Source organism: Halichoeres trimaculatus, unplaced genomic scaffold (genome assembly GCF_033239565.1).
Source record: "Halichoeres trimaculatus isolate MK-OKI-2021-1 unplaced genomic scaffold, fHalTri1.1 fHalTri1_scaffold_4, whole genome shotgun sequence".
In the NCBI taxonomy this organism is placed as follows: Eukaryota; Metazoa; Chordata; class Actinopteri; order Labriformes; family Labridae; genus Halichoeres; species Halichoeres trimaculatus.
The window spans coordinates 16634315-16654118 of NW_027437182.1; the positions used below are offsets into that span (position 1 = coordinate 16634315).

At 39.9% G+C, this 19804-nt stretch overlaps 1 protein-coding gene across 2 annotated transcripts in view; it reads right to left on the reverse strand.

Annotated features, from left to right (window-relative positions):
* negr1 (neuronal growth regulator 1) overlaps positions 1-19804 on the reverse strand; it is a 169210-nt gene that overhangs the window by 17894 nt on the left and 131512 nt on the right. Inside the window, exon 7 of one of the 2 annotated variants that reach the window (XM_074667973.1) lies at positions 14547-14588. The exons of the other annotated variant lie outside the window; for it this stretch is intronic. Within the exon in view, the coding sequence (XP_074524074.1) occupies positions 14547-14588 (42 nt within the window). The remainder of the gene's footprint in view (positions 1-14546; positions 14589-19804) is intronic. 2 annotated transcript variants of the gene reach the window in all.

Consider the following 19804-nt stretch of genomic DNA (forward strand, 5'->3'; position numbering starts at 1 on the left):
ACTTCCTCTGCTGTCAGAGTCAGTTTGTTTGAAATTAGGAAATTAATTACAGAATAATTCCCAACACTTATCATGGAGTGACATATAGGCACCCTGTCTCTTCAAGATTTAAAAACATGAGAAGGAGAAATGTCATGCTCTTCAAGTATTACAAGGATAGTTGGCAACAAGGACACAGTATCCCCACAGCCACATTTGCTTGAAAAACCAGTAATCTGCTGGCACACAGCTGTCATATATGAATATATAGGAATCCTCACAACAAGTTGCCCTGGCCCTACACTCCAAGACACAAATAGAGCTCCAGGGGAATGGACAGAAATGTAAATTTCTTGACTGAAGTGTTAAATGCTCAGTGTTTGACAGTATTTTAATGCTATGATGGGGGAGCTTTGGGTATCAGCAAAATAAACTTTTCTCTACAGGGATTGTGACATGTATCTATCCCAACACTATGGTGTAATATTGTTTCAATTTTTTATGGTATTGTATTGTATCATACTTTATTTTTTTGTATGGCATTTTGTCACTGAGCTGTATTTAGATATTTTGTCCTGCTTAGCTAATAATAAGATAGCACATTCTATCTTGGGAACTGAACTCGTCAAGGTGTAGCCACATAGAACTTAAAAACACAAGATGAATAGATTGCCCTAATGTCTTTGGATTGAGAATCTTTCTGGTCAATAAAAACTAACAAAACTTATCCCATAATTGAGAGTGTTCATTAAAGAGGGACAGATGAATCCTAAAATGAAGATTGTTGTTGGGCTTTATTAGATATGGCAGGGCTAAGCACGTTGAACCTGCAGGTCTGTGAATATGCAGAGTCCAGCTGATGTCTTAATGAAAGCTTCTGCCTCAGCTCCCCCTCCTTCATGAGAGGAATACAAAAATCTGAGAGCCTCCTAACAACTCAGCCAGGCCTGAAGAGTGCATTTACTGCATTTCCAAGGGCAATGACAACATGTCCAAAGCTGTCTCTCCATTACCAGTAAAAGTGTTCTCTCTTTTACCTCAAAATTACACCCATTTAATTCTGCTGAAGAGTGCTCTCAGCAGAGATGACAGAGAACCTAAAGCACTGCACGGTGGGAACCAGCTGCAATCTACAAGTTGGCCAAAAAGCCATCTTTTCTGATTTACCACAGCCTCTACTGTAAGTGTGTGGCTTTCTTCAATCATCCTCCTTAATGCACTAACCATTAGAGTCTGTCCAGAAAGAGAATATACCCTGGTGTCTCAATTATAGACCAAGACTGAATCCGTACAGCAGCCTTTCGTGGCCATAAAAGGAAATGACTCTCCATTTTCTGCTCCAGCTCTCACAGAGCAAAAGCAGACTGCTGTCTGTTGTAAAAGCACCAAAACTCATCTTTTCGACTGAATCATCTTATTAATCACACCGGCAGCCATGACGCAAGAGACAATTAAAGTTAGGTAAAGACTAGAATTGACTAAAAAAAAACCCTCCTCTACTTGGCCTTTTAACAGTGCATTCTCTTTTGTGCTCTTTACTTGTTATTTTCTAAGCTTTCAGCACAACAAGAACGCAGGCTCTGAAAAACTGTTGTAGCTACAACATCTAAAAATGGGGAATGATGTCATAGACCTAGGACTGCTTCAATGCATAATGTGCTTTGATTATCCAGGTACATTGAGATGTGTGAGGTTTGGTGTTCGTCAGACTCTGAAAAGGCTGGGGTTGAAAATAATACAGGGGTGACAGTAGCAGGGATGAAAGCAGCACAGGCAACACAAACTCAAGTAAGAGGAGGGAATAAACACATTAAAGGTGGAAGATTTCCAGGCACATATTATAACACAAAAAGGCTCTGACAGGTCTCACTTTTAATACCTGCTGCCTATATTCTTATAAATATCTGAGAGATATCCATGGAAGATAAACAGAGGAGCTGGTGAAATCTGTGAAATAGTTTTTCTTGTTCTTCTGGAGACAGTTATTAAGGTTTCTGTGTGTGCTGCTTCTGTGTGCGTGTGGGACTGACAGCACGACCAGGTTTGCATTTAATGGCCGACACTCCTGAGGAGAGGCGAAGTGGGAGAGATAATCAGAGGTAGAGAAGGAGAGCGGTGCATGTGGGAGCGCGGGAAACAGAGAGGCAGAGAGGCTCAGTGAGGGAGATGTGGGGTAAGTAGAATAATAATCTGCCGAGGGGGAGAATGGCAGCACGGTCATTTACATCTGAGACTGACAAACGGGTGAAAAGCAGCCCTGAGAAAGCAGCTTTACAGGGGGCACAGAGGAGCAGTGAATGGTAAAGCCAATGAAAAATGGATAATAATCTGTTTATATGGTTACAAATGAAAGGGAGAGAAGTATGAGGGTCTTAGCCCAAAATGTTTTCTGGATGTTTTATTGAATAAAAGAGATGTTCAGATAAACTATTTAGGCTAAATCAGGCGTTCCCAGAAAAACATCATCCAAATACACAGAGATTTGACACATAATACATGATTTAATGCAACCCTTGCACTACAAAGAAAACACAAACACAATACAAAAACAAAAAAGCATTCGCCAAGTTTTCAGCCTCTAAATAAATGACCTCTATTTTATTTAGTCCAGTAAATGAGTGAATATTTAGTTGTTAAACAATGCTCTGTCTTGGATCCAAACCAGGAAGTAAGCTTATTAGCTCTAGACCACATGGTTAAGTAGAACAATTGCCGCAGAGGTGGGAAACAATCCTTTATAATCTCCTCTTCTGAGCTCTCTTAAGGCATCACCTGTAAGAAGATTTGATGCTTTGTGGTCGATTCTTTATTAGTAGCAGATTATTTTTTTTTATTGTTTGATGAATTTTGTACTTGTAGAGAAGGTTTTCAATCATAACTGCTACTAGCATCACACTATGAAAGTAGGCCAACCAGAGTAGTAATATCAAATCACTATCCCTACAATTATTAACCCACTTTCCTTATCATTACCATGTTGACCCAAATAAAATACTTTTTTTTTTCCTTTAAAATTCATCTGGTTATAAGTTTAATTAACTATATGTCAGTATTTTTTACTATAGATGGCGCCACTTGTCTGTAAGGCAAGTGTATCCCTCATGTCTGGGGCCAGCTGACACCTCAGTACTAGAATAATGAAACATGACGTGACATGATAAAACTTGACTAAAGTAGGACGTGTGAACTAAGAACAGGAGTGGGGTTATGGAGCACAATGAATATAAAGTTTTTTTCAATAAAGCAGATATTAAACAAATATGAAATAATTAAGAGGTGTGGTGTCACAAAGTCTAACGTGGGAAGATGGTGAGCCCAGTAACAGAATGGGTTTATGAGTTTGTATCTGAAACATGATTAAAGTTATGCCTGTCATTATTCATTCAACAGACCACATGGTATTTTACAATGGTATTAAAATACTGATACTGTAAATGCTTCATTTACACATGATCAAATTTTGTTCAATAATATGTGACTATTTAATTTTCAAAAACAATTAAAAAAAGAGTATGTTTTGCCATTACAACATTCTATAAATGTTTTTCTTCATTAGAAACTAGTTTCACTACGATTGGTCTTGAAAAAGATTGATTGGCCTTTTAATTAGTGTTACCCTATATTCTGTCTTTTGCAGAAGTTTCCTTTTATTTGGACACTCAACTGTGCGTATATTCGTCATATTCTTTGTCTGTGTCTGCAACTAGCACATGCTACACTAATTCATCTCACACCTTATTATGTGGTGTCTTAAAATGAGGGCAATATAGCAGAACATAAAACTAGACTTTGGTTTGTTTTACAGCAGCAAATTACGGGATCAATCATCTTTTCTGTCTTAAATTCTATTTCAAATATTCCTTTTTCTGAGGCGTGTCTTGATTGTTTCATGATTAATTAACCAAAGCCAATAAGAAGAATCAGATATCACACTGTCTTGGCAACCCTCCCCAGCATGATAAAACAAATCAGCTTTATTGTCTGTATCTTCTGCATTTAACTAATCAGAATTAGCACTCAGATGTGTTGCAGGGCACTGCAATAAAAATCCAAGCAGCCACAGCAAAAGAGAATCTAACCCATAATGACTAATATCACACAAACAACTGGGTACCAATCAGCCAAATGGCAAAAATAACACTTTCCCTGATTCATACTCATTAAACAGAATTACATAGAGGAAACAGAAGATCATAAGGCAATCACATTGTTTGTTAGTAGAATATCAGAAATAATGGTTTTCATTAACAGAAAACATATGCTGTTATAGAGTGTAAATGCAAATGTTGTGGAGAAGCTTGGGAACTGTTGATAGATGAACTCTGGGAACACTGGTGCACTTTGATGTTTCCGGCAACCATCCTGGAGAGCGCAGGAGTGCAATGAAATTAGAAAATTGGTCCAAGTTAGTGCTTGATGCATACTGTAACATAGAGTGCAAATTGAGGGGTTCTGTGCATGTAGTCATGGGAAGCTTCTGGTTATTGAAGCACAAGGGAAAATGTCATTTCATTTCTTCAAACCAGTCTACTGTAGCATGTTTTTCTGACTGGGAGAGCTTACAGGCTTCCAGTTCCATGGGACAAAAATCTCTCATCTGTTTACACTGTCCTGGGATCTAGGGGTCAAGTATGATAGATGACATGCCATCTGCTTATCAGGCCCTTCCAGGGATGATTGGGAGAGTTATCACTCGGTGAAAATGAAGGTCAGCATATCATCTACAAACAAACTATACGGGACAGGAGTTGAGGTGGCAGTGCAGAGGCGAGAGGAGGGTTAGCGGAGCTCTTGATCTTGCCACCTTATAACTGATAAGGCTGGTAGAAAATTCACTGCCAAATGGATTATCTGTGGGAAGCTCAGTGTGTCGGACACCAAGCATGCTGGGTAAAAAAGAGACAAGACTGTTTACTGTCAAGACTGTTTGAGCAGTTTAGCTCTGTAGACCAGTCCTTGAAGAGATACATAACCAAGCCCACTCAGACAAGAACGTAACGTAAGCTTATCAGCAGGAGATGTGCCGTTCTACTGAATATTTCATAAGTGCAGAGTATTTATACTGCCATTAGCCCGGGGTGACTCACAACCCGAGTAGTCTGTAGTCACATTGGTGGCTATATTGTAATTGCCACTTGACGCAGCTCAACTTGAGCTCTTCTGGCTAGTGCTTCAGGCTACAGAAGTGGAAGAGCACAGTATACATTAGCATTGTTAACACTGTTCTTTTTTAGTCGCTGTTTGGTTTAAAAAGAGATTTAAAAGGTCTCTGGCTTAGTTCAGATAATGATGAAGCCTTTTTGCATAAGATTTCAGCATCTGCAAAACCACACACACACTGTCTTTTTTGTTTTGGATACAGCTGCTTGGGTGGAGTTTTTTAGGTTTCCAGGGATGCAAGAAAAGAGAAGGGACAAAATCTGTGCTTTAAATTAAGTTAAGAGTTAAGGTATGAGGGGGAAAAAAACACCTTCCTAGTTCCTACTTCTATTTGACACTTCTATAGTGTCACACTGCTTATCCGTTGAGCTGGGAAGATAAAAAAGACATATGGGATGTGAGCAAAGTTTGCTATAAAAGGAAAGAGCAGATGCAGATAGTGTTACGTAACGGGTGATGTGCACTGATTGACAGGGATTCGTGTGATTGATTGCGACTGGGGTGAAACGGAGGACAACCAGATCTATGCGGCTCATTCAATGACATCCAAGAAATCCAATATCAATCTAAAAGTATCAGAACACTGATACTTAGTGTTCCCTGCACAATGTCAGGAATAATCCTGATGGAAATTAAGGACATGCTGTGGCAGCAGAAACTTATTACTGGGCCTTAAAGGCAGAGATACCTGTAACATTCTTAGGGTTTTTCATTACATGAGAGCTGGTGAATATTTAACTCTTTTGCAAGTATATCAAGTAATCTAGAATGTCCTGGTATTTTGTTTTCACGCATGAATTTGTAATGGCATAGACAATTTGAACCAGCTGCAGCAGATGTGCCACTTTAAAAATTGCTTGAATGCACTGCTGCAGGACACCCTGTGCACAAAACTTTGGTTATGCATTACTGTTTTGTCTTTGAGCAATGAGCTGCAAGTTCAATGTGTAAAAGAAACTGTGAATTGGTAAATATGAGAGCTATTTTCTCAAGTTCACAGGCTCTTAAGTTTTGGCTTTTATGTTGAAATATGCCTAGAAATAGAGCTTTTCTTTGAAGTGACACCATATTGACAACGTCCCAACAGTCAAAGTAAAGATGCTGTTTGAAACAAAGGGGAACACAGTGAATCTTAAAGTCACTTTGCTTTCAATACAAGCTGATTGCAACCAATCTGCAAGTTTCTCATGCACAATGCAGTGCCTCTGCTGAACTGGGTGAACATCTGAAAACTTTTGTTTCAACACGTGACTTCAAACCATTATCACTTTAAATCCCCAATGAAGCCTAACATTAAAAGAGCTATGATAAAAAGTCCAAAGGTTATTAAACTTTGATGAACACAGCCAATGATGAATTATGTATTAAGGCTAAAATTAGAAAATGTAACAAGATTTTTTCATTTAGGACAAGAGTGAGAAAATCACCAAAGAAACACATTACATGGAGTCAAAAACACTTTAAATGTACGTATGAGCTTCTACCAGTAATAGACAAATATTTACAAAGTGACGGCCAAGAGAGACCATTAATTTAGAACTTAAGAGAAAATTTCAAAGTTGTTTATTTATTGAGAGGGCCTTGCACAGTGTAATATCAACAAAATGTGCCTTAGGGTCCAACTTGTACCAACATCAGATAAAGTACAAGCTAACCTTGTTTAGAGTTGTCTTCCAAAGAAGACATTACCCTGATTCCAGACATAAATTAGCTCACTCTCCTTTGATTAAAGAAGCTTCGGTGCACACTAAAATAATTTGATTAACACAGCTCTCTGGGCCTTAGGGAGCTGAGTGAATGACTTTTTGGAGGACTTGAGAAGAATACTTAATAAGGTAGATTATCTCTTTGATGTTGTGCTCTGGACCCCGACTAAAGAGAGATATATGACCCAGCTTCACTTTAAATCAATCAGGAAATCGTCTTCATAAAGCTGGTTATACTTTGAGTTTTATAACATCTTTATACAGAAACTAGTTTGGCTCTTTTTGTCCACAGCAGAGCTAAGAACAAAAATTCAATACACTCTCCATGACTGGCAGTTTAAAGCCCTTAAAGATTGCTCTGTCGTGGATTCTTTTAAATGCACAATGTTACCAAGATACATAAACCTTCAGAGACTCATTACTTTACTCCTTCTGGTGCTTCATGGTCAGGGCTTCAAAGATGACAGCATCAGTTTCTAAATTAATTCTGATTGTATCAGATTTTGCAGGGGAAAAAAAAGAAACTAATCATCCAAAATGAAAAGTGAGCGCCATAACCAGTAATATGGGAGCGATCATCTTCACTTAGCTCCACTCAGGCTGCCTGAATTTTATGTATTTGGGAGTTAACATGACACCTGGGAATCAGAGAGTCACACAGATTATGTATAATGCATGTAATATTTCTTCAACCAGTAAGAGTGCACACCAAGTCTCGCAATAACAAGAAATTGGGCTCAGAACAGTGTTAAGAACATTGTTTTTTCTACTGTCAAGTGATTTGCTGGAATAAACAGACGTGAAAGCCTGTGGGAGCAGAAGCTATTATCACAGATCTGCATTTCTTTGGGATGACAGCGTGGCATTGAGCCAGCTGCTACAGAGTACTGGTGCAGTGCTTTATGTTTAGGTAAAAACATACAAATCCATATGCTAAAGATAAAACAAGCTTATGATCTTCATTGTCAACAAAACTGTGGAATATTACCATTTTAAACATAGGCAGGATAAACTTTAGCAGTTCTGTAAATAAATAATCTGCCAAGTAGCAACAGCAGATGGTTTCTATTCCTGTGTGAGATGAGCTCTATGACAGTGATGAGGTAAGACAAAGAGGGAAGGATGCTATTGAGCCAAAGGTGTTAAAACCAAGCGTCAGAAGTCAAAAAACAAGATACTGTATACAATTTAAGTGTTTTTTTTTAATTCATACAGCTTGCTTTGTCACAGTTTCTGTCATGCTAATGTTAGGGTCACTGGGAATGCTGCTCAGTACCTCGAACCAATGTTTTAAGCTGAACCACAACCCCAAACAAGGGATGACTCTAGCCCCTGCCATTTCATTTTTCATTAGCAAGTCATAAGACCTTACAGGGTTGTTAAAACTGTTGGTTTTTACAGAGCTACTTCATAACTTCGAAGACAACGCACAAAAACTAGCAAGACATTTAGGGGTGGGTAAAAATATTGATGAATTGATGCATCGAAATATTGCCTCACCCAATTCAATATTGATTCAGCAAATCCTCTCAATCAATTTATCTCCCTGGCAAATGGGGGGAGTGTGCGTGTTATTCATGTTGTGTGGGCGAGGGCCACGAGAGACCAAACAACAAAAAAATGGCAGCCAAAGCAGCAGCAGCAACATAAAGCCAAATCCTTCAGCTTTAAAGTCTGACACTTGGGTTGTTTTATTGCTCCAAAACATGAGGTGACACACCACATATGTTCACATGGGGCATGAAAAACCAATATTTGAAGCATTTAAATCAATATCGAATCGAATCGATATTGAATTGAATCGCAATCTAAAGAATAAAGAGAGTTAACAAATGCAGTCATTCATTCATTCATTAATTTTCTGAACCCCTTATCCTGTCCAGGGTCGTGGGTGGCTGGAGCCTATCCCAGCTCTCATCGGGCGAGTGGTGGGGTACACCCTGGACTGGGTGTCCCCTCGCCAGTCAATCACAGGGCTGACACAGAGGCAAACTCCACACAAAAAGGCCCATCAGCCAAGCTGGGAATCAAACCGGTGACCTTCTTGCTGTGAGGCTGCAGCGCTAACCATTGCGCGACTGGCAGCCCCAAATGCAGTCATTCCATTCAAAATGGTGAAACACATATGTGAATAGTTGAGTTTATAGCTAGGGCTCTTGATGTGACTTAAAAATACTCTTGCAGATGGAGTATCACTGATTGTGATAAAGCGCAAAGAGATGTACAAATCCTTTCCCTGTCATTTTTTAATGTCTACTGAATGTCTATACATGACCTCCACAGTACCGCTGTATAAGAGCTACCCAAAAAAAGACAAATCTTTATGCAAGCCAGGCCTTGAACCAGCGCCCCTCCAGTTCCAAAGCTAAGTCCCCATGAACTTAGCTATTGTCACTCACTCCCTCACTCACTCCTGCTTAGGAGTCCAACGTCCAATAAGCCAACATTCAGATGTTGAACTGCATATTCATGTCCAAGTGGGGTCATGGTTAGACGTCCAAAAAGCTGACCTAATTTGAACGTTGTGTAGATGTCCAGAATTGGTCTTGAACCGACTTACCCCATAAAGAAATGTTTTACCCATTGATCAGACGTCTAATATTTAGTGGGATAATGTTTGGAATTGATCGTTGGCCCTTCAGCAAAAAAAAAAAAAAAAAAAAAAAGAAAAAAAAAAAGTATACATATTTATATATATATATATATATATATATATATATATATATACATCCAAAAATGTGCTCCTGAGTAATTTTGTAAACATTTGTTTCAATAAGTCATGTACAGTGGTTTTATTTAGGGATGGGTACCTTTCACATTTGAAACAATATGGTACTGATGCCCAGCACCTGGCAATCGGTACCAGTACTCAACGGTACCGAGTTTGGGCACTTCTTTTTGCTTATGTGGTAAAAAATATCAATTTTTTTAATAATGAAATATTAAAACATTTAAATTTAACAAATTTCTTCTTCAATATATAACCTTGCAATGCTGTGTTCATGTCCAGCATGGAAAATCACCTCTCTTCCACTCCCTCACAGTCACAAAGATGCATTTAGGTACCTAAACATGGTACCTTTTGATTTCACGTGAATCGATACCCGGTACTTTTGACAGAATTCGGTCGATACCTATAAAAGTACCTAATTCAGTACCCATCCCTAGTTTTATTTTATGACTTCTTAAAGTAATATTGTAACTTAAGAGTGACAGCTAATGAGTTTGGTTTGCATATTCAAACAAAAGCTTCTTAAAACATTTGAAAAGTATAAAAACTTATTAAGTATCAGAGAATCGAGGGCTGGACTTTATTCTGACCTGCAGCCCATTTTCCTGCACTTCACTTCCCGCTCTCTTAACTGGGTTCCTGCTCTATCCAAAAAAAATTTTTTTTTACAAAGCACAGTGGCTGAAATATATAACTTCAAAAGAGACACCAACTCCAACCAATTATAATAAATATTTTACATATTTCCCTACGGCATCGTTCAGTAGTTTTGGATATGTCCGCGTTGCTTTTGCTGACCAGAGTCAGAGTGCAAAAAGATCAATACTGCTTTTAAAATATTATTATTAGCTACAGATGGGGTATGGTTGGCTTACCTAAGCATAAAGACTGGAAGTAATTTCAACCCCAACTGCACCTAGAATGAGTAAAACCTATTCGAGTAGAATAAAATTAGAAATATAATAAGTGCTGAAGCTGAGGGAAGCTTCCAGTCAATTTGTCATCCAACATGTTTTTGTTAGGTTTCACTACTGCAGTCTTGTCCTCACCCTGAGCTAACTGATAGCGATGGATTTATATTTAAAGTACAGAATTGAGAGCTGCATTGATTTCTTTATCTTACCCTCCACAATATGTACATTGCCTGATGCTACAGCTTATGACAACAATTCTCATAAATGTAAAACTGACAAGGATGAATCGTTTTTCTACAAGTGTCCAAACAACCTTCTTTTTAACCTATATACTACTATATTTCAGTCACCAATGGGTCTGGATCCGTGCAGTTTAAGATGAGAGCGGTGAGTGTGACAGCTATAGCTGAATGGGAGTGGGTGGGGGGTCACAGCTGGCTTGGACTGTAGTCACAGTAGCTGACGTCTTGCTCTTGCTGGGCAAAAGTGAACGCCTGAAGCATACCGTCTTGCTCTTTGGTGGGCTGAGCTTGTGGCTGAATATGCTGTCCATCTGCCAGAGTTCATCATGGAGCTGGTGGGAGGAGAATATTGAGGACAGTGTTATCAAATCCATCATTTTCCTCCTCCCGTTGGCTTGTCACAGACTGTGCAGTTTCAGCCCAGCAGGACCACATGACTAAATCCACTGGCATCACCAGCCTGTATGCTGCCTCCTAAACATACCACAGCCAAGAACAGAGCACAGGTTACTGCTGACTTCCAGCAGCCTGTTGCACACGCTCAATCATTTTCTGGTAGAGCCATTAAGTGGCTATGGACGACCCAAGGCAAACATAGCTTTTTGTCCAGAGTTGTATAGTGGTTGGGGTTTAAACTGCCCACAAAGCATTACCGTCACTATTTACAAACACTACACTACTTCAATGAGGCTTTTTACCTCCACATAACAGGCTTTGATTTTTGTGCTGTTTGTCAGCAGGACAACCGAAAAAATGCTGCAGGCTGGAATTTCATAAAACTTGGTGAAAGTGTGTGGTCCAAGGACAAAGCCAGAGATTTTAGATGGATTGAGATCCACTGCACAAACAAATTATTCCTGGGGCTCCAACAAATACATCCAGACATACATAATAGCTTGCTTGCAAATTTGCATAAATTATAGAGCAATACACTGTTGACCTTGGTGAATATCTGCGCTTTCAGAGTGCCTTTTGAGTTATTTAAGTGTTTTTGCTGAGTGGTAATACAGCTGTAATTTTTGATCATTGGCCCCACCAAGTGAGTCTACAGTTTGGGCTTTACACATTCAAAGGGAACAGGCTCCAAGTTAGAAGAAGATACTCTGTACGTTAAAAACCTGGCCTGTCTGGACTGAATCTTATCCAAATTATGCATCAGCTATGTGACTTCTAAAAGATTTATGATGCCTATAAACATTGTTTTCTTTGTGTTATGAAAACTTATCTTGTGATTTGCCTTCAATAAATAAACTGAACTGCAAGTGACATGGGGATTGATCAGTTTTTCCACTTCATTTGTCCTGATTTGCATACATCAGACAAAATTTTCATTCCTTGTTTTGGGGGCATCATCCCAAACTCATTCACGGGAGAAATAAAAGGTGATAATCTATTAAATTTAAATCATTAAACCCGATTAAACAATGTTTGGGACGAGGAGATACTTGGAGGGATCTAAAGTAATTCCCACTGCCGAGCCACTTAGTGAGGGTGCAATCAAAAATTAACTTCAAATATAACTTGGAACAAACAAGAACAGTGGGACGCTGAGTGAGTCTATCTCCACGATTGAAACCACTGGTGTTCCTTTGGACCATGAAATTGTCATTTGTTCTGCGAGCGTTGCATCAAATGAGAGTTCAGGGCCATGCCAGAACTGCTCGTCGCTGCTGAGCTTATTTTAACTTGTTATCAGACGGAATCTCCATGGATAACTAGAGAAGTTGCATTTCCTTGCAGCAAATGCGTTGAAATGCTGAAGCTGGAAAAGTTTGAATAAAAGTGGAAAAAACTGAAAATGTAAAATAAAGGAAAAAAAAATGTTAAGAGAAATGAGGAAAAGACAATGAGTGGATAAAGAAAGTGGATACAGTGGAAATGTAAATCAGCCTACAAAAGTTAAAATAATTAAATAAAAAGAGAGAGAAACCAAACAGTGAAATCTTAAAAATGTAGAAGAAAGCAGAAATCTATGATTAATGTGTAAATGAGATGAGGAGAATTAGGACCAGTTTAATGTGTGAACAGAGTCTCGAGTCAAAGTCTGCAAAAGGTAGAAAGAGTTGAAGTTGAAGGAGTAGCAGCCTTTTTTGTTTGATTTGAGTCAAGTTTGAGAATTTTATGGCAGGTTAATCGGCAGTTTTTTTCAGTAGCAGCAGCTGCTTCTCTCAGTCAAATTGAAAACATTCCGCCCTCTGAGAGCAGGAGGAGAGGTGAAAAGAGTGAAAAGTTTGTGTCGCTTAGACAGTGAAATCTCAAAAACAGTTGAAGATATTAAAAATGTTATTACAGATATCAGTAGTGGAAAGATCAGTGAACATTTTAAAGCAAAAATGAAGTCTGTAAGTGGGAGTAAGCTGAAGTTAGAGCTTGTTGAAGTTGAAGCAGATTTTAGTCAGAGGAGCTGAAATTTCCCATCTGTTTAACATAGAGAAATTTTTTTGGAAAAAGCTGAATAAATCAAAAAGTTTAATAGTTAGAAAAGTGAAAAGATATAGCACACTATTCCTAAACAAGCTGAATAGTTTAAAAGTTGAACGGTGAAAATCGGACAAAATTTGAAGGCTGTGAAAAGGTCCAAAAAACGTACGGAAGAATAAGAAGTTTAATAAAGTCACCGGATAACAATATGTTGAAATGCTGAGTCAGCATTTCAACATAATTATATTTGGCTCGGATAGACAGGTAGAACGTGCAGGTGAGAATGTGCTTATCCAGGGCCGTGTCTCGATAAGACGCTGGAGGAAAACGATGGCGCCAATACAAAGAGCTGGAATACCAAAATACAAAACAATTTCAGCTTGCATCCTGACGTGGTGACATGTCTTTGTATGTGCAGCTGCATTTGAGCATGTTGGAATTCATTGTGAGTCCAATTCCGCATGCTTTCTGTGTGCGTGAACAGTATTAAGCGACAATAATGTAACCAGCATGAGAGATTACATTCTGCCACTTGCTAAAAACCATTAGTTAGAGGGAAAAGACGACCAGGCAGAGGGGATTACTCTGGGCTGGAATGTGGAAGTTGCAGAATACAGCAATGAGGGAAAGGAGGAGGAGGAGGAGGAGAAGGAGGAGGGGGAACAAGAGGCATTGACAGTGTAGCAACGACAGCAGCTCTAGCAGGAGATTGGGTTAAAGAGGGTGGCAGAACGCCAGCTGATTGTTCTAGAAAGGGAAGAGAACAGAACGAGAAAGGAGAGAGAAAGAGGGTTATAGGAAGATTAAGACACGGAGGAAAGAAGAGGGAAACATAAAGGGTGTGATAAAAGTACAAAGACAGCAGAGATTCCATCTTGCAACAACAAACCAAGGGCCCTTTGCCACCAAGCAGCTTCCTGCCTTTGATGTATACTGCATTTAGGTAGCGCTGAGGAGCAGGGGAGCGGTGGTGTTGTTGGTGGTGAGAGACAGCCAAAGAGAGAAGAAGCCATCATCAGCATAATGAGAAGCGTCAGGCCCGGGGGCCTGTGTGAAAGAGCCGCTTTGATGACACTACTGTTAGCTCCACATGGTGGCGGTGGTGGAGGCGGGGTTGTAATGAAAGGAAGGAGGGCGGGCGGGATGACACAGGCTGCAGAAGGGTACGTGTAGCCAGGCTGAAGAACCATATTGAGAAAATTAAGAAAGAAACAAAAAGAATGCAAATTAAAGAAGTAAAAGGACATACAATAATCTGTACACCCAGCAGGCATGGCAGCCAGCCAAATTGAAAGAAATCAAAATGGAGGAGAGGACTTGAGCTCAGGTTAGTATGAGGTAGCGGACCTCTTTGCTGATTTTTTTTTGGTGTACAGCAGGGTGACATACTGACCTGGGCTTGAGACAGCACTAGTGGTGGTGGGTTCAATAATTGCTACAGGGGGAGGAGAGGAGGGGAAGGGGGGGAGAGGGAGGGGGAGGGAAAGAGGACATTCATGTATTATTAACAGAATGGAGACGTAAAAATAAAAAAATAAAAATGCATGCAAGGACAAAAGGACAGGGGATGGAGACAAATCCTCTCCATGCATTAAAGACAGGTGTCTCTGTGGCAAGATGCAACCTCCACATGCTCATAGACGACGCGTTTTATCCCTCACTCGCCTCAGATTTGCACAGGTTACTGCCAATACCCCAAAATGAGGTGAACCTGAGAGCTGAGGCTGCTCCAAAGCCCTTAAGGGGTTTTGTGATGGGGGGGGGACTTTTATATTTGTGATGCAATAAACAACAGTCTTTTTCTCCATTTTGAGTCCTTCTTCTAGGTTGTGTGAACGGATCGAAGAACAAGTATTCCTTTAAAAAAGAGGAAATTTTACTGTGCCTTTGATCTGTCTGACGGGGGAACTAAGTGTCTCAATCTGATTACCTTATGAACTCATTTCAGGCTAAGCCACTGGTGGCATTTGGGATATGGCGCCATGTGACATCCAGAAATGTTCAGTCCAGTGAGTCAAAGATTGAGAGAGTGAGTCTGCTGAAGGATGGCAGCCAACACATCTTCTCTGGTTTGATCTTACTTCTGAAGCTCATGTGTAAAATGTCAAGCCAAGAAGATCTTATACTCAGTCAAGTTTGGGATAAAGATGAATCTGCAGATGTTATATAGAAATAAACAGACAAAAATCTAAGATGTTAAGTTTGATGAAAAGCAGTGTTAAGGGATTTGTCCCATTTTTTTTCAGATACGTTTGCAAAGAATTGACTTATAAAAGATGGATGATGTGAAAACTCCTCTAAAGTGAAGCCAAAACATCTAGAGCTCATCCTTTAACTGGTTTCTTTAGATGTCAACACTCTGCCTCCTTATTATTAACAGATGGGAAATGGGTCACACATTTTAATTAAAACATATGCAAAAAAGGTTTCCCAGTTCTCCTGATAAGTATATTGCAAAATACAACTTTTGCAGGAGATTAGCAGAGTAGAAGGGGAACAGGGAGGGAAAACATAAACACACAAAAGACATATCTGTTACTGTGAGTATCTGCTTTAAAGTGGCACAAAAGGTTAGGGTCGCCTTTGTGCTTTATTGCAACGTCACATATCAGTGGGGGACAATAATAGGTACTGATGGCTCGGAGAGCTTGTCCCCTGTGCAAAAACACTGTCCCTAAATGCTCAAGATATGAGCAACCAGAAGGAGGAGATGCGTTGTCCATCTTTATTAAGCTAGTGATGAGGTAAAGATAAGGATAGAGAAACAAAGTGGCGCTGCATTACTTTATCAATCATTTGTCAACTTTGAAACATATTACTGACAATTTCAATGATGAGCTGATAAATAATTTCTTCTTTTCAGGGTCTGAGTATAAAACAAGAAGTTCAAAGATATTAACTGTCGGATTTGGGGAAGACTGACAGTGATTGTTAACTTTTCGTGGCATTTAAAGACTAAGCAATAAATCAGCATACATGAAAAAATAGCCAGGTTGGAATTAATTCCTAGTTGCAGACTTGATATTGATGGTTCAATGATTCTCTGACTAGTGCTTCCAAATTGTTGACTTCCTTCCCTAAACTCAGTTGAGCCCATACTGTGCAGTTAGTGCATCATGAATTTTTTAAAGCCAGTTTGGTATAAAGACATCGCTGTAATGTAAACACTGCTGCCTGTTTGATCTCAAATGTTAAGACAGATGAATAAATAACATTCTGTTTGATAAACAAGCACTTCTTTCCAGATAAGCTGTGACCAGCTCTTTGCAGTGACTCAGTTGGGGAGCACAATCTGGGGTGTGTGGCCGAGCAGTGCTGCTTCTCTCTACAGAAGCTCGGCTCAACGTGATGCAGTGGTTGTTCTTAAAGACTTCTTTTTTCCTGCCAGCTGTGCCACACATAAAGTGAGACTTTTAGACTTGCAGCTGAGAAACTTCACTTCTAACAAGATATAAACAACTCTGTTTGAGCGTCTCGTGGCGGGGAGGAGCTTATCTGTCACAAGGGAAACTATGGTGGCAGGGATTACATGTTACACATATTCACACCAAAATAAAAATACTGCTTTATGTTGCTGCTGTGAGCTGCTGAATCTAGGCCATGCAGCAGAGCAGAAGCCTGCTTGGATTCTCCATTTTAATCCATTTATATGGCAACTCAATATGACCACTTCAAATGCAGGGCAAAAGGGTGCACTGTCCTCCACACCATCCATCTGTGGTCACCCGTGTCACTTTACTTAAGCTCTCTAACAACTGTGTCATGACTGTGCCACTGTTAACAGGCTGCTGTTATGCCGACAACAATACAACATTTGCTTTCATCTGATTTCATCATTCTTCTTGAAGGGGATATTGTGTAGGAATGAGTTTTCATACGTGAAGTGATATGCTCTTTCCCTCGGCATATTGGTGAGGAAATGGTCAAATTCATCTCTCCTTTCACAAATGTCTCTGCATTAAGTACTCCCGGGGGAGCAGATATGCGAAGACAGTTTCTGTTTTAGTTCTTTCTTCAAACACACGCAGGCGGGTGCTATCTGATTAATACTCCAGCAGGAATTCAGCAGTGAATCATTTCAGGAGCTCTCAGACACTCGTCTGTTACTGCGGTTCATATCTTTTGACATGCAATCTCTCCTTCATGGCTTCACACTGACTTAGTCTCTTTCTCTCCTTCAGCAGAGCGATGCATGATTTCATGCACTGTATATGAAAGTAGCTGTTGTGCAAGGCCTGCTTACTTGCGAGATAAAACACATTAGTTTTCACAGTTATTTCATTTTGTGGATTCCTGTGCTTTGTTCTTTGTAGATGAGGTGATGGGAGAGATACAGTATACACTACATAAATCGTCTGAAATAGTGTTTATATGGAGTCCTGCTCAGAGTTCAGCCCATCACAAGCATCATGAGTCATTACTAAAGCTGCAGCCAATATGAGGGCTCTAGATCTGGAGAGCTTGTGTACAGCTTGTGTACAGTCATCCTTAGCATAAGCTGTGTTCAAAGATACATTTTCCAGATAGCAGAGACAAAGTAGAGAACAAATATCCACAGAAAGTTGCAGCACAACAGCAAAAAGTCAAGAGAAATTCAATATTTAGAGTTTTTTCTTCAGACACAGTTTTTGAGGGCAACTTTTTTAAAGGATAAAAATTGCAGCACCCAATGAATAACATGCTGAGTCAGTGATATTGATTAGACAATCTTTTCAACAGTTAGAATATGGCCTTTTTTCTGCTGAGGGGTTTCAGAAATCTTTCTTAAAGCCATTAAAAAAGGTAAGAGGAGGATGTTTCAAAGCTACTCTGGAGTGTTGTCTATTATGTGTGTGTGCAGTTCATGTTCACTGCTACTTTTGAGCAAATGTGGGGCGACATTTCCTGTGTTATACTACTCTCTAACAGCTCTTCATGACTTGTGAATAGCAAGCCTTAAAACTGTGTTAATTTAAGAACCAGCTAATTGCTTCGTCATCTTATGGCATCTTTAATGCTGCCCAGAAAGCATAGCATCTTGTTGGCATCCACAGTGCTCAGTCATCCATGGATGAAGGTTCCTTGCAGTGCAGCCGGCCTCCAACAGGAGAAGGCAGGAATGGGTGGAGTGGGGGTGAGGTATCAAGTCTATTGCACGCTGGGTTGCAGGATGAACAGTCTGCCACAGCACCAAACGTTTCCTCGTCCCAGTGCGAATGGGAGATGTTAATGTCTTTTCTGATTGCCTGAATATGGAAATGCAGGCGTGCAAATGGTAGGTAAATGGCGCAACACTGTAAGGGAGCTGTTTGAGAAAATAAAAGACCCTGCAACCTCACCATGTTTAATTTATTTAGCATATTTTGATATGCAAGTGTTTGGAAATTAAACCGCCTAAAAACCATCTAAAAAGCTTCAGAAAACAGCTTAATATGGCCACCTGCTTTTGCGACAAATGTTGACAAAAACAGACCATTTTGCAGAAAGATGAATACAACTTGCTAAAACACGACACACTGCCTCCTCCCGGGGCTTCAATATCATTTCCCTGCATTTGAAACTGTTATTACACACCCACATTTCAGGCTCCACCTTCAGCTCCCATTTTCCTGCATCTGTATGGCATGACTCAGGTACAGTCACAGAGTGTGGGAACAAACAACATCATCAACAACAATGGCAGATGAGGAGACATGTTAAAATGACACCTACACATGCAGTGATTGATAAGCATGACAAACGAACACAACGTTCATTAACCAACTATCCGACAGTGTCTCTCTTGCCTGAGGGACGACGAAGAAAGAGAGAGTAACTCTTTTTTTTTCTACCCCATCAGTCTCCTACGATTACTGCTCAGGAGGAGGAGGGGAGAGGAGAAAGGAGGAAATGAAGGCAGAGGTAAAGGCAGAGAAAATCTCCTCCAGGGCTAAGCCGAGGTGGGCTGGGGGGGATAAGAGCTTGACCAATTAAGCTGGAGGACTCCTCAGAAAATTGGAGTGAACAGCGTCAGTCTTTTCATCCAAGTTCACTTCCATCTCGCACATGAAATGGGAAGTTGAAATAGGGATTGCCGGTTGGGCAATTGTTATACCTCAGCTAAAATCATAAGGCGTGGGTGAGCGTGTGGCGTACCTTCAGTGTACAGTCTATGTTAGCTCAAGGAGAGACTGTCAGAAGCACATCCTGCACTGATGCTCTGCTAGGCTGCAGCTACAATTCTCCTATTCTCTTATTCAGCAAAGTACTCCATGTAGTTCCATTAGAAGAATAATGTTATATTATAGGTGGTTCAGCAGTAGCCCCAGGTGAAACCTTATGCATTGCCTTTAAATTTGAGTCACGGAGCATTAAGAGGAGCTGTTATCAAGGTGAGATGTACTATGCTGACTACAAACTTGGTTTGAATGATGATTAAAAAGAAGGCACAACTTCATTTCAAGTATGTATAACGATCTTTGTAACCGTGCAGCTCCTGGATTTTCTTCCTTTCTGAAGGTTTGAGTCTGCAAACCCTGAAATCACTTTCAAATGAGCAGTCTAAGTTGTTAAAAGACCTTGAAGGTAAATACCTGCACTAGCACAGCAGTGTTAAGTGTTTTTAATACGTATTAATCAATAAAGATTGACTGCATTCGGAACAGTTAATCCAGAATACAGTTTTGCTTTTCA